The following is a 22,924-nucleotide window of genomic DNA, read 5'->3' on the forward strand; positions in this document are numbered from 1 at the left end:
GGATGGTGCTAGGCATGTGGGGAGATGGGTAAAGGGAGAAAGCTACCAGGCAAATAGGAGCCCTTGGAGGAGTGTCAAAAAGCTGGGGTGCGGTAGGGGAACCCAGGAAGAGCCAGGAACACCGAAGGCCCAGGCTGGGAGGGGCAGTGAGTTAATGTGCAGGCGGTGCGAGGGTCCCTGACTCCCGGCACTGCCCAGCTCTCCAAGAGGGCAGCTCCGCCTCAGGCCAGAGGCCTCTGGAGAAGTCCTCACCACTTCTGGAAATTTTATCCTCGAGCTCTGAGCTAACCTGTCACCTGGCCTTGCTGGGACTTTCTGGGGGCTTCAGCACATTGCAGCTGGCATTACAAGGCTTGTCTCAGTTCCAGTGTGTGAGGCCTCCTAGTCCCCCACAGTAGGGAGCCCAGGACGGGGTAGGAGCCTGGGCCCAGCCCGCCCTGTGACAGCCTGCTCCGGATGAGTGGGTGCTGCCCCCTGGTGGTGCGAGGGATCCCGGCTGGCCACCGCGCCTCCGCTGGGCTGGGGGGAGGAGGACGAAAGGGGTCGTCCTGGGCTTGGGCTGACAACACATTCTGGGCTTCCTGTCAGCCCCCAGCCGTTGTCTCCCGCCGGCACTCAGCCTGCTTTTGCCTTTTTCCATTCCTCCAAGGCTCTGATGACCAGCTGGCTTCAGCGAGCCTGTGAAATAGCCACAGCTGGGAATTCCTAATCCACGAGCCTCCTTTCCTTCATGGTCACCTGGTCTCCCTCTTCCTTACCTGGGCCCCGTGGTTTCTTCTAGCAGTCAGAAAAGAGCACCTGTCTGGGTGCTAGTTGGCACTACTGTGGCTGCCACGGTGGTTCCCCTCACCAGGAATGAAGTATGGCACAAGTGGAAGGAAAGAGGGTAGTGGGGATGCCCGGGAGGCTCAGTGGTGGAGCGTCTGCCTTTGGCTCAGGTCGTGATCCCGGGGTCCCAAGATCCCGGGATCGAGTCCCACATCGGGCTCCCTGCGAGGAGCCTGCTGCTCCCTCTGCCTGTGTCTCTGCCTCTCTCTGTGTGTCTCTCATGAATAAATAAATAAAATCTTTAAAAAAAAAAAAAAGAGGGCAATGTTTGCTCCCAGAGTGACACTAACAGGGGCTGGCAAGTGTCGCCTTTCTGTAGCCCCTCAAATAAGGCCCTTGGTCTCTGAGAGCTGAGGCCGGCCCTGCCCTCCCAAAGCTGGAGAGCCTGACATTAAAGCCATTTACCCTTCCTCTTTCCCTACTGGGGCTTGGAGTGGGGCTCAGCCGTTTTGGGGCAACAGGAACCATCTAATGTCCTCTCCATCTTCCCAGTTTGGACTCCACTTGCTTTGAGAGGTTCCAGGCCTAAGAGCAGGTCCCACAGCTGTCCGGCAGGTCTCTCTCCGTTGCTACTCCCATCTCCCCCTTTTGGCACTCCAGCTCTGGCCAGGGACTTACCCCTCCTCCCTGAGGGCCTGGGTCAAGGAGCCAGCATCCTTTCCCAGCCTGCCCTGCTCTCCAGCCCAATAAATTGAATTGCTTTATCAGCCATCATCACTGGGGGGAAGGTGACAGAGCCTTTCCCTCCCTCTCTTGGAAGCACTAAAGAAGAGAGCCAGAGGAGGCTAGAAGTCTCCTGTTTGCTTATCATTTCATTTAATCCTGCCTCCCACCCTCACCCACAAGCAGCCTGCAGAGACTAATAGGCTCCAAACCAAATGCTGGGAGCCTTCCCAAGACGGGCCTGGGAAGAGCTCGGCATAGAGGACAGCCCTCAGGGCCTTATGGAGGTTCAGCCATAATGGTTCTGCACAGGGGCAGAAGGCAGGGTTGGGTAGCTGTGTTTGGTATCTGGGGCTCTGGGGAACCCAGAAGATGGACTCTGATGCCCCAGTTCTTAAGGGAAAAGGCCCAGAAGGGTGCAAGCCACAAGCTCAGGCCTGGCCAGGACTTGGTCATAGGGCTGGCAGGGACCTGAGTGCCAGCTCACAGGTAAATTCTCCTTGAGAGATTTGAGGCCTAAGGAGCAGCAGTGAGCTCTGGGACACTGAGCTGGGCCTATGGTGGGGCCAAGGGTAGAAAATGATATGGGGTCCCATGTGGCCTCTGCCTGTAGAACAGTATTCATGAGAGTCACAGGACCAGGACCAGCTAAGCAGGCCCCTAGAGCCCTCTTCACTCAAGGCTGCTGGGATAGAGACCCAGCCTGCATCCAGAGATAGCACGCATGCACACGCGCATGCACACACACACACACACACACACACACACACACCAGTTCAGGGCCCAGCTGGCAGGACTCCTTGGCACTCAGTATTTCTCCATCTAGAAAAGTACAGATTCCTCCCACCTGGGCTAAATTCCAACAAAACTGGTTCATTCCATTAGAGTGGTTAATTAGTTCTGATGGTCCCAGCCCCCTCCGGCAGTGTCCCGGGGAAAGGGAAAGCCATTGTCAGGAGAGGCAGAGCACACACTGGCTCTTCTTGGATGCTCATGAAGCCCAGGGATCCTTCCCTGCTTGGGCCAGCCCTGGGAAGAACAGAGACGGCCAGGGAGCCACAGGGTGAGCTCCACTGAGTCTTTGTGCTCTGCAGCTGGCACTGTGGCTGGGATGGAGTAATCTTAATAATGGTTTGTTGTTGAGTGACAGACATAGTCTTCTCCCCATTTCCCAGGTCTCCTACCACATTAAGACAGTGTAACTGAGGAACGCATCTGTGTGCCTGGCACCAATGGGTGTGATGGAGGCAGGACGCTCCGAGTCAGGTTAGTGACTGACGACCTGTACAAGGCAGAGGCCCCTGCCGGAGCCTTGCTGGTCTATTCCCCAAGCTTAGCACAGTCCTGGGGCTCAGAAGTCTCAGTTCATGCTTGATGCACGGAATTAATGAGGAGGGTGAGGTGGGGGGAGGGTGGAAGCCCTCCCTGCTAGAACTTGCACTATCTAGACCAGGAGTCAAGAAACCCAGGTTTTGGGGGCACCTGGATGGCTCAGCAGTTGAGCATCTGCCTTTGGCTCAGGCTGTGATCTTGGGGTCCTGGGATCGAGTCCCCCATCTGGCTCCTCACAGGGAGTCTGCTTCTCTCTCTGCCTGTGTGTCTGCCTCTCTCTGTCTCTTATGAATAAGTAAATAAAATCTTTAAAAAAGAAAGGAAGAAAATGAAAGAAAGAAAGAAAGAAAGAAAGAAAGAAAGAAAGAAAGAAAGAAAGAAAGAAAGAAAGAAAGAAAAGAAAAGAAAGACAGGCTTTGGCCCTGCTTTCCCCCCTGTTTGCTTGTGGGAATTCTGGGTAGATCTCTTTCCCTCTCTGGGCCTCAGTTTCTCCATTTGTTCTTTGAGGAAGTTGGGCCAGATAATCACTAGGGTTCCTGTTGTAGTTACTATCACTTTGAAGCAAATTACTCCAAAATTTAGTGCTGTAAATACAACGAACATTTCATTTTGCTTAGGATAGTAGGGGTCAGGCAGTTCAGAAGGGTTGTTGGGAGACAACAGCGGTTGTGGGTGGCTCGGCGGTTGAGCCAGGCACTGGTGGCTACGACCTGTCCCGAGCCAGCCTCAGAAGCCGCACAGCATCACTTTCACTGCACTCTGTTGGTCAAAGGAGACGTTTCCTCACCCAGATTCAAGAGGAGGAGCACAGACTCCGCTGGAAGTTTTAAAGAATTCGGGGCCACTTTTTTAAATCCACCGCATCCCTGGGGTGCGTAGAATCCTCCGAGCCCGACCTAAGCACTCATGGCTCAGCTGAGGCTGTGCGGCTGGTTGTGGCTGTTTGCTGAGGGCAGCAGGGCAGTGTGCAGGATTGGTGGCACGCCCTTCTCTGGAAACGGCGCCTTCTTTCCTCTCCTCGCTTGGTGTCTTTGGGTCTGGGCTGAAACCGTCTTTTCTGAATGGCTCAGCGAGAATGGTTCATTGCACGGGTGATGGGGCCCCCAGAATGATACAAGCCCCCCGGACTTACTCCAGTTGCAAACAGGAAGAAAGCTCAGCATGGAACAAGTTCTGTGTTGAATTCGAGGAGGGATTTCAGGAGTTTGTTTTGCCCTCACAGCAGTCTCTGAGAGGAAGAGATTTTATTGTCATCCTCCATTTGCAGACTTGCAGTGGGGGTCCAGAGGCTAGTGACTTGCCCAAGGTGACAAAGCCATGCTTCAGACAGGCATGCCACCTGCCCCAGGCAAACAGGAGGCAGAAGAAGCTGTTCTCATGTCTTTCCGTGTGTCTGCCTCCCTGTCTGCTCCCTCTAACCACAGCCCCAGCTCAGCCTCTCACCTCCCCATCCGAATGAACCTGTTCTGTGCCCCAGTTTTGGGTCTGTAAGTTGATATTCCCCCAGGGAGAAAGTCCCACCCAGATGCCAAGGATTGCAGATCCCTGGCCCTACAAGAGGCCCGTGACATGGCCTCCCCAGATTCTTTGGCCTCCTTCCCTTCAGCAAGTGGGGTCTGTATGCCCTCCCACTAACTCTGGGCAGGGGCTGTGATCATAGAACACGACAGAAGTGACAAAGTGTCACTTTCCAGGCCCTCACCTTAAGAAATTGGCAGCTCCCACTTTTGTCTCTTGAAATGGCCTCTCGGGGCACCCTGAACCATCACTTATGAGGTCTGGCCACTCAGAGATAAACTATGCTGGAGAAGCCGGGTGCTAATCCCAGCTGAGTTGTCAGCCACATTTGGATGGAATGTGAGTGAGGCTGCCTTGGGCCCTCCAGACCAGCGACCCTGCAGTTTGACACCACTGAGCGACCTCAGTTACCACCAGGAGGGTCACTCAGACAACTCCTGCCTGAATTTCCCACCCTGAAAACCATGAGATACAATAAAACTATCGTTGTAAGCCATCAGATTTGGGGTAACTTGGTACACAGGAACATGCATTATTTCATCCAATTCATTCATTATATCTACCTTATGGACTGGGACTTTGAAGCTCAGAGGGGTTAAATAACTTGCCCTAGGTCTCCCGCCCTAGGTCTCCCGGAAGGCAGGACCCCCACTGGCATTTGAACTTGAACTTGGGAAGTCTGACTCCATAGCCCATTTTTTTTTTAAAGATTTTATTTATTCATGAGAGAGAGATAGAGAGAGAGAGGCAGAGAGAGAAGCAGGCTCCATGCCAGGAGCCCGACGCGAGACTCAATCCCAGGACCCCAGGATTGGGCCCGGGGACAAAGGCAGGTGCCAAACTGCTGAGCCACCCAGGGATCCCCTCCAAGCTCTTTCAAACCCACCACTTCTTAGTGGGTCTATGTGTGCCTCCTGGCGGGGTGGGGGTGGGGGTTGACATTTCAACCAAAAACACTACCTTCAATCAAACAAAGCACTGAATGAATTTACAAGGAGGGACATTCCCAGCACAGGGACTTTCTCCACTGAGAGGAGGGGGTGGGGGGATTTGGAGTCTAGGGATGGTGAGGGATGGGGTTCCCTTCGGAAAACTCAAGACAACAGGGGTTTACTTAGCTTTGTGTATCCATCGCTGGCACAGGACCTGTCACCGTGGATGCTTAAGAAATGTCTGTTCAATCATCAGACTAACCCACAAAGGTAGGAGCGCGGAGTCAGAGAGGCGGGTAAGGGTGGGAAGATTTGGGCACAAAGGTTTTCCTGCCATCTGGTGGCTATTTCTGGAATGACACCTTTTTCTTCTAAGGCCATGGAAGAAATGGAGGGTTGCTTGGGGGACCTGGGCTGTGCAGGTCAGGCAGCAGCAGCACTGCAGACGGTCGGGGGTGCGCTCCGGGGCCCTTGCCCTGCCACAGGGGTCTGCAAAGTATCAGAACTTAGAGCGTGGCTGGCTCCCCGTGACCCCGGAAGCCCCTAGCCCCACCCTTGCAGAGGGACGGGTACGGCTGCTCTTGGCACTAAGGCAGGATCTCCCCGCAAGGCCACGGAAGTGACACTGAACACTGTCCTCATGTGAGACGGAGCCTCATTCTCCCCCCACCCAGGAAAACCTGAGCACAGAGCACCTGCCTCCCAGGCTGCTCACGTGAGATTTTGTGTGGGGGGTATTTGGACCCCAGTAAGGCCTGCTACAGGTGTGTGTGTTGTTCAGTTCACCTAGCACAATTCTTAGGAAAATACGATTTTTTTCTTATTGCATCCCTCCTCATCCTCCCGGAACTCCTCAGCCAGCCAGCACCCACAACCCCACCGCAGTCCTCTCTACCCCATCCTGTCCATGCTTGTCCCCACACCCCTCCCCACCCAGAGCCTCTGCTCAGATCTCTGGCTTCCCCATCCCCTCTCCCTGAGCCTGGAGCAGGTCAGAAAGGCAAGAGAAATTTGGTAAGAACAGACACTTTATTGCACACCATGAGGGGGGTGGAGGAGAGGAAAGGAGGGGATCTGGTGGGTGATGATGCCTCATCCCCTCCCCTGGGCTGCGTGGTCTGGACCCAGGGCTCTGGCCCGTCACAGGGCACATGGACTTGAATTGTTCTGAACTTGCACCAGAACCAAAAGCGATGCCTGCCATGTGTGCTTGGGACTATACAAAGCAGCGCTCGGGGTGAGGACGGACGCTGGGCCCTCCTTCTCCCAACCCCAGTCATTAGGCTTCCGGTGAGGGGGGGCAGCAGGCCCCCAGTTTCAAGGCCTCGTGGATGCTCAGAGAGTCAGGTGCGTTCCAACTTGTGGTCTCCACTCTTTTCTACCACGGGAGTACTCTGGGGGTGCCGCTGTGAGGAGGGCCAGAAGGGGGCCCCCCCGCCCATAATACTGCAGGCCTGCTTGGGGCCCGGCACAACACAGCTTCCAGCCCCAGCCGCAGCCTGTGGCAGGAGACCCACGAAGGCTTCTCCTGGCACTAGGAGCTGGATGTCCCCTCAGATGTCCTGCTGGAGGGCAAGGCCAACCGTGCTGGTGTCAATCAACCAGTGTGCCCTCCCCATCCATCCCCAGCTGGATCTCGGGCTTCATGTTGGCTCAGTGGACAGAGGGCATCTGAGCAAGAAGCTGGTGACGGGGCCTGGAGGACAGGCAGGAGCAGGGACCAGGGGACTCATTCAGACACGCCCTGCCCCGAGTCCACCGTCCCCTGTGGGCACTGCGTGGACAGCACCAAATCCAGTAAGGGATGGGGAGCCCATATAAGGATGTGGGGGCTCACCCCTCTCCGGCACCCCCGCTCCTCCGGGGGATCTGGGGCTGGATGGTACCTGGTCAGATGCCCCCGTCCTTGGCCCCAGGCTTCCCCCCACTCCCAGCTCCCCTGAGGCGTGAGGACAGGAGTGTGTGTCAGCAGCGCAGGGGAAAGCTGTTCCTTTCAGAACCGTCTCAAGGACAAAGGGGACGGAGATGCTGTGAGATGCTCTCCTGGGGTCTCACCATCTTAAGAAACCCAGCGCTTTTCCTCAGGATGAAGAGTTTGTGAGTCCAGTGGGAACAGCGAGAGGTTGGCTAGAAAATAAATTTAGGGACTTCCCCCCCCCCGCCCCCCGCAAAGCCCCTCCTTCCCTGTTTCCCCACAAGCCCAGTGGTGTGCAGGCAGTGAGTCACCCGTAAGAAACACCTGCCTTTCCCCCACAGCACCCTGCCCCGAGGCCTTGCCTCACAGCCGGGAGGAGAAGGAGGCCGGGGGAGGGCGGTGTGGTCTTCAGGAAGGCGGTGAACACTGGGAATCACAAATCACCCTACACACACCCACGCCCACGGATGTGCACACGCCACACACATACACGCGTACACACGCATACACCAAGCTCCAGGCCCCGTGTCTAATGCAGCAGAGACACAGCCGGGACAGGGCCTGGCCTACGGCGAAAGGCTACAAGGACTACCCAGCCCCTAGGAACCAGCAGACAGCCCAGCTCAGCCGCCCTACTGCAGGCTGGCAGGCTGGGGCCTGGCCCAGCCACACGCTACAAAATTAAAAATATATCAAATATACAATGAAAATAGATCTGTACAGCACTAAGGATGAAAATAGTCCACCAGCCACAGTATAATATTGGGTTTGTCAGTTAACAGCATTTACACCCACATGTACAGATTGAATATACAATAGAAATAGAATATGTAGAGAGTATATATAGTAGAGTGTCTCTCCTGGGGCCTTGCTTCTCCTGTTGCTAAATCTGCTGGGATTAGGCATGGGGGCCAGGTAGGAGGTGTGAGGTGAGGGTGGCTAAGGAGGGATGTGGCGCCTCGAAGGCTCATGTCTTTAGGGAGACATGGGTCTCCTCCCCCGCATCATGCTCAAAAAGGACAGGTGTGGCCAGAGGGCTGGAAACGGGAGCAGATGGGGGAGGGGTGAGTGAAGGAAATGGCAAGGTGGGAGGATGGACCCCCTTCAGGCAAGAGGGGGGAACTGAGCGGCTGAGGGATGAGGGAAGGAACTCTGGACCTAGTCTGTCCCTCCCCATGCTGAGAACACAAGAGGAACGCACGGCCTTCCGTTGAAGATGCCCAGACCTAGCGCTGTGACCTGCTGCTGCTCTCCCCACGGCAGCCCTCAGAGATGGAGTCCTGGGGTCCCGCCTGCCTGCCCGCCTTCCATTCATCCGCACCCACGCACCCATGCAACCATCCTGCCACCAGTCCATCCATCCCTTTGCAGGCACTGTGTCCAGCCGGGTTCGGATCCTCCCGGCCTGTACTCTGACAGCAGCCCGCTTCCAGGGGAGGCCTCAGGTCAGAGTGGGTGGGAGGCTGGGGGCGCTGGGCCCCAGGACAGAGACCCGGCCCTTCCTCTCGGCAGGCTCCTGCATCCACAGCACTGCCCACGGCCTCCCCTCCACAGGGCTGGGCATCTTGGGGAAGGCTCCCGAGGTATTTGCACACGATGTGCACGCCATGCTGACTGTGCTTGCACAAGGAGAGTGAGTGGCAGCCCAACGAGGGCAGTGAAATTATCCATCTTTCCCCAGGGGTGAGGTTTCCTGGGTACAAGCCCCTGAACTCTAAGGACCCTCCATTCCAGGAAAGAAGCTGCCGCTAGCAAGAAAGTTGGGCCCCAGGTGAGAGTGTGCTTCACAATTGTGCTCCAAACCATCTGAATTGTGCTGTGAACCCTCAAGGGTGCTCTGGAAACCTGTGTACTGCACCCCCACTCCCCCCAGGAAGTGGCCTCCAGGGTGGGGACGGAGAGGGCAGGCCAAGCCCTCCTGGAGATGGGGAAGGGCCCCAGGCGATCACCGCCCTCCCAGGCAGGATGCAGGACACACCCTGCCCCAGGTGGGCCAAGGACAGGGGACAGTGCACCCAGAGTCCCAGGCTGAGAGGCCCCCATCCCCACCGCCCTCCTGCTGCCAAGGCTTGAGCTCAAGCCAGAGAGCTCCAGCTGCGTCACCAAACAACCTGGGGCCTCTACCAGATTCCATGCCAAGTCTGGGCCCTGCGTCCCTGCACAATGGTCCCGTCCCCAACCTTAAATCTGCGCCCTCTGGGACGCCCCACACCGCATCCTGCCCCACCCGGTGCCTCTCACCACCACCGGGCAGCACAGAGGTTGCCCGGGGCCTCGGAACCACAGGTGCCAGGTTACAGGGAGAGAGGGTGGGGGGCACCCCTACAGTGGCCACTCGCTGTCTCCCCGTGCTGGGAATCAGGGCTCTTCCCGTTAGTGGCCTGCAACTCGGTGAGAGGATCCGGAGGTTAGACAGAGTGGGAGCCTGGGCTGGGGACGGTGTCTCCGAGCCCCTGCTCAGGTATAGGGGAAGCGGGCTGGGAGCAGGGTGGGCCAGGAGGGCAGCCCCCAACCCCTGGGCAGAAGGGGCGGGGCGAGGGCGGGTCCAGGGCGGGCGGGGCAGGGGCGGGCTGTCACAGCTCCGACTCCGGGGTCCCCGCCAGGAGGTAGCTGCTCCCATAGCGTCCGTTGGGGTTGCCGCCGGTCTCCAGGGGGGACGTGCTGCCAGGCCCCAGGTAGGAGCGGTGGGTGGGCATGGGGGAGGGCGCCTCGCTGGGCACCTTGCTGAGAATGAAGCGGGTCTCGTCGTTCTCCTCCAGGTTGGAGATGTCCTTCATCATGCGGCCCTTCTTGTAGGACACGGACAGGGTGTTGGAGCCGTCGGAGAGCAGGTGGCAGTGCCGCAGGAGGAACACCACGGGGATGGGCAGGGCGGCCACGACGATGAGGGTGATGAGCAGGGCCATGGCCCAGGTGGGGAAATACAGGTAGCGCTCGGCAGCCTAGTGGGGCACGGGGTGAGGGCTGCCGCTGCCACCGCCGCCCGACAGCTCGCCCTCCCGGGACCGCCGGGCCTGCTCTTCCCGCCACCACCCCCACCTGCCGTCCGGGCTGGGCACCAGCTGACAGGGAGGCCCTCGGGTGGCTACCTGCGTTAGCCGGTCGCCTTCGGGGAAGGCCTGAGCTCCCCCGGGCCTCAGTTTCTACAGCTGTAAAGTGGATGGGTGATTCAGCCCACAGACGTGGAGAGAGAACATGGGTTAGAAAGACTGGACCAGAGTGTCGACCTCTCTGAGCCTCGGTCTCCCCACGTGTGCTATGGGGATAAAGCCACCTCTCTGTGCTATGGGCCGTGGTAAAGACGGCGGCCCTGGCGCGGCCGGGGACACCCTGGCGGGGCCGGCACACGGCAGCTACCCTATAAGGGTTTACGTCTATTGCCTGTTGGGTGGAAGCAACCCTGGGGTTTCAGGTGCCCCCTCACCTCCTCCTTGATCCAGGCGCTGTACCCCGGGGGCGTGACCCCCAGCTGGATGATGCTGGCTGTGGTGAGCACAGCCATACACAGTGGAGACACGAACTTCCACATGTAGAAATAGAAGCGATAGGGCCGGAAGCCCAGCATCTCCGTCAGCTCCTGCATGAACCTGCCAGGGGCACAGAGGGCCTGGAATTGGCATCCCCGTGGAACCCGCTCATTCCCCAACAACCGCCTCCTCCAGGAAGCCCTCAGGGACCAGTCCCTCCTTCCCAGCCTCTTCCATTCCTCACATTCAGGGCTCCCAGTTTATTATTGGGTAGCCCCGGTTGGCGTCTGCGCAGGCTCTGGTGGCGCCTGCTAGCCTCTGAATACTTCAGGTCACACCCCACCCAGGGATATGTTGGCCTCCCAGGACATGCCCAGCAGGTGGGCAGGCACTGGGGGAACCCTGCAGCCACCCAGCTCCCAGCCCCACTCCCGCTGGCCTGGCTCTAGACTGCCCCCTGCTGGAAACGAGGTGCAGTGCACTTCCCCAGCGTCCAGAGGCCCCGACTTGGGGGTTTCTAACCTGGGGGTCTGGGGGTGGGATGATGGTAACTGTAGGCTGTATGTGAATGTCACTAAAAAAAAATCATCTCTACTTGAATAACACCTAACTGAAATCTTGCATTTCTTTCTTTTGTACATGCAAGCAACCACAGCGTTATTAGCGGGACCTGAGACTGTCACCAGTTAGTTAAATGACAGTATCTTCCTGTCAGGTTACACTTGAAGCTACCTACAAACATCATTTACATTTATCACTATTTCACAATTACCATTATTATTACCCTAGCTAGATCTTCTGACTTTAATACAGTAAAAATAAACTACACATACATTACCATTTCAGATTTCAAACTGTATTTTTGTTATTTTTCAACTTAATTCATTTCCTATAGGAACCTATATATTTTTCTCTTATCCACTTAAAAACAACATTCTGAGAAGGCATACAGGGGCTTCACAAGACTGCGGAAGAGTCAGGCCCTCGTCTCACAGCATCTTCCACCCCGGGCTCACAGGGCTGCTCCCGTCTTACCACCGCATCCCCGCCGACGTTCTTGGAGGAAGACGATGGCCATAGCAGGACGGTGAGAGAGCCTGATTCTAAGACCCGGTGCAGACATCAGGGGAGCCCTGGCCTTGCAGAGAGTAGGAGGGGCCGGGCCCTGGGGCTTCCCAGGCACACAGACTTACTAAATGAAGAACGAGGCCTGGGGCAGACAGCGAGTGTGGCTCTGCCCTAGGCTCAGGCCAAGACACCCAATCCTTCCTCACGGCTGACTTCCCTTACCCCACCTGACCCCACACTTCAGCCCCAAACCACAGCTCGGCGCACACCCCTACTTAGATCACCGGAAAACTCTCTCGGCTGCCGAAGTTCAAGAGCCCTCTGAGGGCAGGGGCCTCCTGTGTCCCCAGTAAGTGTTTAACAAACTTAAAAGAACTCTGAAGAGTTGGTTCTCAGGTAAGGGGCTATGGTAACTTAAGGCAGTTTAGGGTAATGCCAGCACCTGCACCCAGGACACTGGTGTGCTCAGCCTAGCTCTGCCTCTCACCAGCCAAGGGGCCTTGGGTAGTCACGCCCTCTCTCTGAGTCTCAGTTTCCCCAAATGATCTCTAAGGGCATTTTCAACTGTGACATTCTGACCCTGTGGTCTCCTGTTCCACTCAGAAGCGGCCCTGGGAACCCGGCACTCCCCAGGGGGTCCTGAGAGGCACACCCCTCCTCCTCTCCCCACCCCTTCCCCCTTGTCCCCCTTACTTCTTAGTTCCATAGATCCAGGCCACGGCAATGTTCTCAAGGATGACGATGACGGTGAGCGGCAGGGTGGCCGAGTAGTCATCAAACATGGTGACAAAGTAGTTCCCGGAGCGCTGGACGAACAACAGCCCCACGAAGAATGCAAAGACACAGCAGCCCACTACAGAGAGCCGGGAGGCCGGTGTGGGGGCAAAGGTGTAGGGTGGGCGGGGCCCGGGGGTCTTGGGGGGCACCCAGGCCCCTCCCTTCCCACCCCTCCTCCCCGAAGGCCTTCAAGGGAGTGGGATCCAAACACTGGGGTTCTGAGCTCCCACTCTTCTAGGACGGGAGCAGCCCAGGGCCAGAGTGACAGAGATGGAGCAGGGTACAGGCCAGCACGAAGGGAGGGCACCCCTGCCCAAGAGAATTCGGCAAATGACCTGAGACAGGCTGCCCCCAGCTCGGGTTTAGCACAGATTCCCAGACAGCCTTCTCCCGGCTCTCGAGTGCTCTTCTCTGGGGGGGTGAGCCGGGCTCCGACTGCATCCCAGTGCGGGCAGCAGGGGCCTTGTCAGTGTGGAGTCTCAGGTCATAGGCACGTCCTGACTGTGGTCCCCGAGGGCAGCCCGCAAGGCCAGCGGGGGAGTGGGGGCGGCCAGGAGGCCTTACCTGTGAACATTTCCTTGGGCACCTTGAAGGTGTCGATGATGGGTGTGGTGATGCCAGCCATGGTCCCAATCATGCTGCCCAGACCCAGGTTGATGAGCATGAGGAAGAACATGACAGACCAGAAGGGGGACGCAGGGAAGTGCGTCATGGCCTCGGTGAAGGCGATGAAAGCCAGCCCTGTGCCCTGCACGGACTGGGGTGGGGGGGTGGAAGGCAAGCACTCAGTGATGCCCACATGGCTCCCGGGAGCCCCCTGCCCCCTCATCTCTGGCCCTGGAGCTCTGAGAACAGCTCTTCCCTCTTTCACAGGAACCGGTGCCCTCACCTAAATCCTCCTGCCTTTGGCCAGTCAGTGGGTCTCAAACTTGAGTGAGCATCGGAATCCCCCCTACCCCAAGGAGGAAGACAGCAATTTGAAGTTCACCTGTGGGACCTGGAAGCTACACGTGGTACAGGGATCCCAGGTGATTCAGATGAAGATGCTCACATTTAGAAATACACCCAGCTTGAGACCTTGCTCCTCTAGGCAGTCTTCCCTGATTGCTCCAGCCACCGCTGTGGGAGCTCCCAGCCCTGAACTCCAGACTTGAATGTAATGGGCTCAGCCTCGGCTGCCTGATGGAACCACACTGCAGCCTTTAAAACACCAATGTCTGGGTCTCACCCTGGAGAGGGATTTGCTTGGTTTGGGGGTAGAGCTGGGTAGCTGGGTTTCATTAAGTCCCCAGGTGACTCTGATGGGCAGTCGAGGGAGAGAGCCACTGCATTAATGCTTGGGCCCCTGCTCCTGGGGCAAGTGACCACACACTTTTACATTTCCTGTAAGGACCAGTAACTCTGAGGGAGCACCTCTCCACTGTGTGAGTGTGTAGTTCTTGCCATTTGGACGTTATCGAGGTCCTACTGTATAAGAAAAAAAAAAAAAAAACCTGTCATAGTCCTAGTTATATTTAGAGGACTAGGCCATGCCCATGAGAATGGGGCAGGGTCTCATGGAAGGAGGGGTCCTTTATACTGCTGGTCACCTGGGGCAGAAACAGGGCAGGGGTCCCCAGCCTGGAGCCTTTGCTCTTGATCACATGGGAAGGGCAAAGGGGACAAGACACGGCTCCGTCAGCATTGGGGTGGGACCAGTAGTATGCCGCTGACTGAATGTGGAGCCCCGGCATCAGAACAGGGGAAACGTCACCTTCCCTAGCTTCATGAAGAAGGACAGGGTTGGCCTGGGCTGAAGGGAACTGCCTCTGTCTGGAAGCCTTGGCAAGCCCAAGACCCCATGGTCCTCTCTCCTGTCACCTCTAATTTGAAAACGTCCAGCTGTGCAGATGGGAATAGAAGCAAGGTGTCCAAAGTTGGGCCCGAGCACTAATGAGGAAGTACCATGCTGCGGCTCTACCCCAGGGGCTAAGGGGTCACTGTGGCAGTGGGAGCTGCCGTGGGGACAGCGGGGGGCCAGGGAGGAAGAGAAGCATCAAGGGCTGCCCAGGAGCTTGGACATTTGAACCCTGGCTCTCCCCACAGCCATGAGACCGTGAGAACACTCCCAACTCCTAGGCTGCATAGCTGTAAAACGGGACGATACTAACACTGCTTCATAGCACTGTCCCCGGGGCCTAAGGGGATCGACAGCAGGGAACAGACTTTACCACAAATGCTCATTTTCTGTGAGCCACACACAGGAATCCCATTCAATGACTCTGCAAGTCACTCTGTGCAACTCCTGTGATTTCTGTGATGCGTGTCTGCCCCATCCCCGTCGAGGGCCGGGCTTTGGCTGATACCTTTCCTCAGTCCCTCCCCGGACACATAGTAGGTCCTTGCTCCTGAGCCAGCCAGTGAGTCCCTGGCGGCCTTCTGAGGCCAGCGTGCAGGCCCCAGCCGTCCGCAGCCTGGCTCTGGGGCCCACACTCCCACGTCTGCCTTGCTGCCCAGCCCGGGGAAGGGCAGCCTGTCCCACACCTTGTCCAGCTCGTCCTCCAGAAGGCAGGGGTCAAGGCCCAGGGCTGAGAAACGGTCCTCCTTCACGGCCTTGATGACTCTGTACATGTCTGTGTAGTCCTTGGCAGTCAGGTGCGAGAAGTTGACGTGGGGAGGGATGAGGTCCCGGCTCAGGACGTTGGTGTGGAGGTACCCCAGGATTTTCTCGGCATTCCTACAGCACAAAGTGGAGGGGTCCAGGTAAAAAGGCAGGGGTGGGCACAGTACCCGGAGGCACCTGCCAGACACCCAGGCAGGACCCTCCCCACCCCCACGGGCCATGACGGAGACGGCTCTGAACCCGAGCCTGGGACACGCGGCTGGGGACACAGAGAGCTCCTCTGACCTCCACCGTCAGCCCGGGGAGGGGAGACAGGGGACTCTGGCTCCGTGGCCCTCCCGCCCCGCCTAGGACTGGTGGACAGGAGAAAGGACAGGAGAGGACATGCCACCTACTCGACCACACACTTCTCGTTCATGATGTTGGCCTTGAAACCCAGCACAGCAAACACCACGAGGGTGGCCAGCACCGAGGTGAAGAAGTTAATGAAGGACACCAGCGCAGCATCAAAGTGGCAGTTGTTGTCTTGCTTGTTGTAGCTGGAGAAGGCAATGACGCCCCCGAAGCCCAGCCCCAGGGCAAAGAAGACCTGGGTGGCCGCCTCCCGCCACACCTGGGGGTCCAGCATCTTGTCCAGCTGTGGGCGCGGGGGACCAGAGACACACAATGATGGTTTCCCGCCACACCCCTTTCCTCAGCCCCCCCAGCTCATAGGCCACACGGTGGAGTGGGAGACTGGGCTGCATGAACGTGGGCGTCCCCCAACCCCTCTGAGCTGCAGTTTCCCCAAGCACAGGCCACAGACAAACAGGAGCATCGGCTTCAGAGGATGCTTGTGAGGTTTAGGTAAGATCAAAGAAACACTATGTGCTTACTCAGTACTTCTCGGCCGACTTTAACTGCCAACTTTGCTTACCGTGGAGCTATCCTACTGAGGAATACCTTCAGGGCCATCAGGTACGATGCGTGCTGCACACACAACTCCAGAGAGTGCCATTCACTTGAATGGTCCCTCCTAGAGTTGTGCAGTGTACAGCCTGCACAACAGTACCAGAGAACTAAGAACACCAGTATTTCACCAATACCTTCTGCACTCGAAGCCCTGAGAACAGACACCACCCTCCTGCCCACCTGATCACTCTTTCCCTAGAAAAAAAAAAAAGGACCAACGTTCATTCATACACATGTACGTGCTCCAGATCACAGAAGGGCCTCAGTTTTCTCATCTGAAAAACGGGAATAACAATAGTGTCCACCCCACGGCAATGGTGAGGATCGAATGTGGCAGCCACCGGTAACGGCTGGCACGCAAGTAGCCAAGGAACCCTGCCGAAGTGCCTCTGACCTAGCGGGGACGGGTTTTCTTGGTGAGGGGCAGGAGTTATTACTCACATTTTGAAAGAGTGAACTGAGACCCGCAAGGTAAAAATTCCTTGCTCAGAGCAATGGAGCTGGTTGTTGGGGCAGAGGAATCACTCAAGCACAGGTGGTCTGAGGGGGCCCATGACGCCCCCTAGCAGCATCTCCTGGTGCCTCTTCTACTCAGACTGTCCCCCCTGCCCCCCACCTCCGCTGTGGAGGCTGACCCAAGTGACAGACCAGGAGACAAGGAGGCGCTACAGAGTTTGCCGTCCCTGCAGGCACAAGCCCACCTGGTCCGGCCCTGCCACCATCGCTGCGGGCCTGTGGCTCAGTCCCCCCGTGTGTGCACCGACCCAGTGCTTGCCCAGGACAGAGGCCCACCGGCCCGCTGCCTCAGCAGCTCCCTGGGCATATGTGGGCACCTGCAGTCACTGCTCTAGCGGAGAAGGTGTTGGCAAGACTGGACGGCCGGGGGAGGCACCTCAGGCTGAGGCGGGCGAGGAGCACAATGGTAGCAGGGCCTGCAGGGTCAGTACGCAAATGGAGCCTTGGCAGGCAAGTGGGCTCTAGGGGAGATTAAGGTCCCCTACACCTTGCACAATATAAAGTCATCTTTGGTCTGCCAAGAAAGGCCAGAATCCAGACATTAAGGCGCTAACAGCCCCCGACACCTACAAGAAGGTGACACCCTCCTCATGCCCTCCAGCTCTCTGCACCCTCGGTGGTAACATGCTGTGGCCTCCCTGTGACTGTGACATGCAGCCGCTCATCCATCAAACGCGGGCACCTGCTGTGAGCCAGGCCCAGCGCCAGCTGATGGGGAGCCACAGAGAGCGAGAGCAGGCAAGGTCCCAGCTCCCGTGGAGTTGACATTCTAACTGGAGACAAGGCCACTGTCAAATGACCCCACAAAGAGGTGCTGAGTTGAAAGCTGTGGCCTGGACAGGGGCTGTGCAGGCCAGGTACCCCATGCTCGGAGAGCCTGTAACAGGGGGACTTGAGCCAGCCAGGAGCCCAGGGAAGGGATCCTTGAACTGACATCTGAGAGACCCGAAAGCAAGGCTAAGAAGGGAGGGAAGAGCATTCCGACAGAGGGAACATGTGCAGAGGCCCCGAGGCGAGGTGGGACAGAGGGCATGTGGAAGTTAAGGGAAGGACCCAGGTAGCTTGAAGCAGCCAGGACAAGGCAGGAGAGGTCCAGGTGAGGCTGGGAGGTGGAGGAGTCAGATCAAAGGTCCTGTAGGGATCCTAAGAAAGCACTTAATCCAGGAAACCGCTAAGGGAAGCGGAGGAGGAGGGAAGCAACCCAGCCGACCCTAGACTCGGACTGGAGACGGGGGAATGCTGGGGAGTCAGATGCCAAGGGGACAGTTATGCTTCTAGCTGCTGTACGCGGCAGGGTGTTGATGGGGTCTGAGGAAAACGGGCAGGTCTTGATAGGGTGGGAACGGGGCAGATCAAGGAATTGGCTGCAGAAGTGCTGAGTTTCAGGTGCTTTTACAGCATCTAAGAGGAGATGTCAAGTGGGCAGGCAGACAAATGGGTCTGGAGTCCAGAGAAGAGGCTGAGCCTGGAGATGTGACTCCGGAGGAGCAGGTGTGCCGGAAAGAACTGAAGCCCTAAGTGTGGAGTCGTGAGAAGAGGCGAGCCAGAGGCCAGGCAACATCTCCAAATTCAGTGCAGCAAAGAGCCTCACAAGGGAGGGAGAGGAGGTGTGAGAGCCCAGACCAGGTGGGGTGGGGTGGAGGGGAGCAGGAGGAAGCTGGATCCAGATGGGGAGGAGGGGGGCCCGTGCTACCAGGAGAACCGGCTAAGGTGAGCAGGTCCTGGGTGGGCTGGGTCGGAGCTGCTGTGGAGGCAATGGGGCCAGAGTCAGGTAGGAGCCAGGAGAGCTGAGAAGCAGAAGGGAAGAAACGAAGGTAAAGAAGTGGATAACCAACAGCTTGGAGAAGCTCACCTTGGAACGGGAGGAGAGGGGTGGCAGGTCCAGGGAAGACCGTGAAATCAACGAGGTGTTGCTTTCGTTATCTTGTCTTTGTCTTTATTTTTAAAAAAGATTTATTTATTTATTTGAGAGAGAGAATGAGAGAGTACACACAGAGGAAGAGGGAGAAGCAGGCTTCCCGCAGAGCAGGGAGCCCGATGCGGGGCTCCATCCCAGGACCCCGCTATCATGACCTGAGCCGAAGGCAGACGCTTAGCCAACTGAGCCTCCCAGGTGCCCCTCAGTTTTTGTCTTTAATGCAGTGACTTGATAACAGGTAAAAGCGGATGGAGGGCAGAGGGTCTAGAGGGCCGGGGAGCTGTCTTCCATAGGAGACGCTGGAGCTGCTCACTGGGGGACCAGGATAAGAGAACGGGATGGGGCAGGTGCAGGCGGGTCTCGATATTTTGTGTCTGTGAAGGAGTTTGGGTCTGGGTGGCTCCTGTTCACCCTCCAAAGCAGGAGGCCAAATCATCTGTTAGGGGTGAGGTCAGAGCGTGCAGACATGTGGAAGCAGGTTAAAACCGCCCCAGTGAAGCATGGAGAATGAGACGCCAGAGAGATGGAGTAGGGTTAGCCCACACTGTTGAGGGTCCACTGTGATCCAAATGGCATCTTTACCAAAGTAGCACAGGCCCACATTTCCTTACCTAAAAGCCCTGAGGCCAGATGGTTTTGGAATTCCAGCTCTTATTCCTAACTCTATTTTAGAAAGGTAATATGGTGCATATGCCACATAATTACATAACACCCCCAGCGGGGTCTGGGGCGGCACCCCATAATCAAACACATTAGTATTTCTGCAGCAGCATATGAATATTCACACCAAGTGAATCAATAAAGACTATAAATAACCTCACATCTGTTCAGGTCACTTTGCCACCAAATGAGTTCCAGGAGAAAGTAAAAACAACTTTTGTTTTTCAGGGCTATTTGGATTTTGGCATCGTGAGTAAGGAAACAGAGGCCTATACAGAAATTTGAAGACTATTTTTAAAAGAAGAGCAAAGCCCTATCCCGCTGGGAAACATCACCTGTCTCCTGGGTGGGTTCTTAAATGATCCTCCCAGAAAATTCTGGAAAATGGGCAGAGGGATTCCTTGTACCTGGAAGGCATGCAAGCATTCACTGATGCTTACAAATGTCAGTTCTACCAAGGAGGGGGAACCCAGGCACTTCCCTCGGGGTAGAAACCTAGACCCAGTGGCTGGTCTGGTGAGTTCCAAGCAAGAAGCAGCACAAGATTTTGTAAGAAACGGTAGATTGAGATGGACACAGCCCTGGTGGTCTCCCTTGCATGTGGAAAAATCCTCGATGGTTCCCCGACTGCTGGCAAATCTTTTTCCAGTCTTTGTTCCCATTTCCAAATGCAGTGAACTTGCTCTTCAAAAGTGCTGTGGTCTCACACCTCTGTCCTTTGCCCAGGCTGTTCCCTCTGCCTGGAATTCCCTTCCTCCTACTCACATTCTGGTGAAACTCCTATTTATTTCTCAAAGCCCAGCACAAATATCGCCTCCTCCCTGGGCAGTGATTTCTCCTCTCTCCTCTGGGAGAGCTAGTCATGGTCCCAGGGCTCTCACAGCTCTGGTCAGTACCTGCATGACAGGCTTCTAGGTCTGCCTCCTTTTCGATACTTTGTGTTTCTTGGGGGGAGGGGAGCCCATCTCCTGTGCATCTTCCTGTAAGCAGAGTCTGAGGCATGGGAAGACAGGAAAAGGGTGGGGGGCAAGAGAGTCCGACCAGGCTGCTTTCTCAGGGTGAGCCGAGCAGAAGGACCAGACCTGGAGCTGTGAAACCATACTGGCCTTTCGGTGCTAGGATCCAGGCTCCTGGGACAAGAAGATCCTTATGGCTTTAAACTTCTACTTTCCAAAACATGGCTATTTTAATGCTGGCTTCCTTTCCTTCTCTCTTGCTTTTCCCCCTCCCTCCTCCCCCCTGCCCTGTCCTCTGCCTCCTCCTCTTCTTCATCTTCTTCTAGTGATTAGTTCATTTTTCATCTATATCAATCATTACTAAAGTTTTTACAAAAGGATCTGGACCATCTATGAGACCCAAACACATCATTGTTAGGATTTACATCCCTCCCTAAACATAAAAATAAGACATGGGTAAATTCTTAGGCCCAGCCACTGTGTGTGGCCAAGTTCCATAAACGGAGACAGCCACCCTAGGGAGGCTGCCATAATCCCAAACTGCATCATTGGAGCTGACCCTATAACTTGGGGGACAGACTCTCAAAGGACAGGGTAGGAATATCTTAGATGTGATGGTCTGGCATGGGAATAAAAACTATTTGTATGTTAAGACTGTATGTTTGCTCTTCTTTCCTCTTTTTTAAAATGTATGGAAGATTTTTTAAATCTTTTTTAAAAGATTTTTTTAAAAAGATTTTATTTATTCATGAGAGACACACACAGAGAGAGAGAGAGAGAGAGAGAGAGAGAGGCAGGCAGAGACATAGGCAGAGGGAGAAGCAGGCTCCATGCAGGGAGCCCGATGCGGGACTCGATCCCGGGTCTCCAGGATCAGGCCCTGGACCAAAGGCAGCGCTAAACCGTTGAGCCACCCGGGCTGCCCCATCACTCATTTTCAACAATTACCAACATAGGGCCAATCTGGTCTCCCTGTATCCCCCACTCCCCATCCCTAGATTATTTTGAAGAAAATTGGTAGATCCAAATCTGATATTAATGAGGCCCCAGGAAAGAATCTGACAGTGCCAAAGCTTGAGCTTTGAGAAGAACAGTGCCCTATGTGAGCAGCCCCTGGACACTCCTCCGGATGGGGCATGGAGGGACTCTCTTGCTGATGGAGATGACTAGATCTCCACATTCATCTACAGGTAAATTGAGTCAGGCACCTTTAGGATTCGATGACTGTTGTTCCTTGAATTTAAAGGGGCTCTCTCAGGATTTCTGGGGTGCTGATGCATAATTCCAGCAAGGTCCTAGGGGGCGCCTTGGGAGGCTCAGTCCGTTGGGCATCTGCCTTTGGCTTAGGTCATGAGACTGAGCCCTGCATTGGGCTCCCTGCTCAGTGCTTCCCCTCTCCCTCTGCTCCTCCCTATGTCCCTGTGCGCTCTCATTCTCTCTCTATCTCTCTCAAATAAATGAATAAAACCTTTCAAAAAAATTTAAAAAGACAGAGGAGCTCTATCAGGATTTCTGGGGTCCTGTTTCATAATGCCAGGGTCCTGATCATAGTGTCCATGAAGGATGAACCCACGGCCAGACCTCAGGAAGCCCAACATCCTTGCCAAACATCAGGATGTGACTCAAGAGGAGAGGTGGGAGACGGGCTCTCTCCACTGAAGACAAGGCTTGCACCCCCCTTGGGAGGCCTGCCCTGAATCACGGCAAGGGCTTCCTGTCATTTCCTTGGCACAAGGGCTGAGTCACTTCCTCAAGCAGAGTGCAAGGTGTCTCACGCATTTGAGTCAGCGGCGTGAAGATGCTTCTGGAATCTACAAGCAGCTCCTGAGCTCCTGGCCTGAGCTGGTGCGTGACTGGAGCGCCCTTGCTTCTCAGCCCTGCCGGCACCTGCCAGGCGAGAGCCACCGCGGCCGCGAGACACCAGATGGCACTGGAGCGCCGGCTTCCCACTGCCCAGGTACAGCGTCCCCTTCGCGACGGAGATAATGACCATGACTAAGGCTTCCCATGCGCGGCCAGGAGCAGCCTCTGTGCTCCCCTGGCCAGGCTGTCAGGGAGCTCCCAGAGTTCACCCTAACCCGCGGCTGAGGCCGCTGAGCGAGTTCCCCGGGGACCTTGCCCTCTCACCCCGGAATGATGAGCCGGGATCCCAACCACAGTTGGGCTCCAGAGAGCAGCCTCTGGCAGCAGGGCTGGCCTACCCGGGCGTCCTGCCTGAGCCCTGCGCTGCTCGTGGGGGTCGAGGAGCTCTGGCGCCCCCTGCCCGGGACCCCTCCCCTCTAAGGGTCAGCACGTGCTCTGGCCCTGGGGCACTCTGGTTCACGGGGGGACGACCCTCGCGTGTCCAGAGCCCGGACATGGCGGGGCGAGAGGCAGATGCCAAAGCTGCACACGTCTCGGGTTGTGCTGGCCTGGCCCCGGAGGACTGCGCAGCTTTCATCTCAATTGATGACACGTGTTTTAAACCTCAAAAAGCACAAAAGGCACAGCAAGGCCTCCTCTGCCCCACGCTGTATCCAGACACGCTTCCTCTTCGCCACACGTGACCATGAGAGCTGCTGCTTGCACGCCTGTCTGGGGCAATTTTATGTGTATGTCAGTGACACGCCCCCCAACATACATATTTACGTGTGTGTGTGTGTGTGTGTATTCCCCTTTCTCCCCTACCGTCCACACCAGAGGAGTCCACCACCCTGCCCAGTCTTGCTATTTCCTCATCGTGCAGAGCTGGGAGCCCACAGAGTTTGGGGGCTCCTGGCAGGCTGCCCTTGCAGCCCCTGTGCACTCTCAGCCCCGCTCCCACAGTCTGCTCAAGGGAGCC

At 56.5% G+C, this 22,924-nt stretch overlaps 1 protein-coding gene across 2 annotated transcripts in view; it reads right to left on the minus strand.

Annotated features, from left to right (window-relative positions):
* Nucleotides 1-6,283: 6,283 nt before the first annotated feature.
* The window catches only part of SLC6A17 (solute carrier family 6 member 17), a 49,597-nt gene continuing 32,956 nt past the window's right edge, over nt 6,284-22,924 (minus strand). For both annotated transcript variants that reach the window (XM_025417300.3, XM_049111598.1), the window contains exons 7-12: nt 15,498-15,739; nt 15,024-15,216; nt 13,065-13,257; nt 12,417-12,576; nt 10,613-10,775; nt 6,284-10,130 (exon numbers count right to left, since the gene is read on the minus strand). In XM_025417300.3, coding sequence (XP_025273085.1) covers nt 9,762-10,130; nt 10,613-10,775; nt 12,417-12,576; nt 13,065-13,257; nt 15,024-15,216; nt 15,498-15,739 — 1,320 coding nt within the window. In that variant the 3' untranslated portion in view covers nt 6,284-9,761. The remainder of the gene's footprint in view (nt 10,131-10,612; nt 10,776-12,416; nt 12,577-13,064; nt 13,258-15,023; nt 15,217-15,497; nt 15,740-22,924) is intronic.

This window comes from Canis lupus, chromosome 6, assembly GCF_003254725.2.
Source record: "Canis lupus dingo isolate Sandy chromosome 6, ASM325472v2, whole genome shotgun sequence".
NCBI lineage: Eukaryota > Metazoa > Chordata > Mammalia > Carnivora > Canidae > Canis > Canis lupus.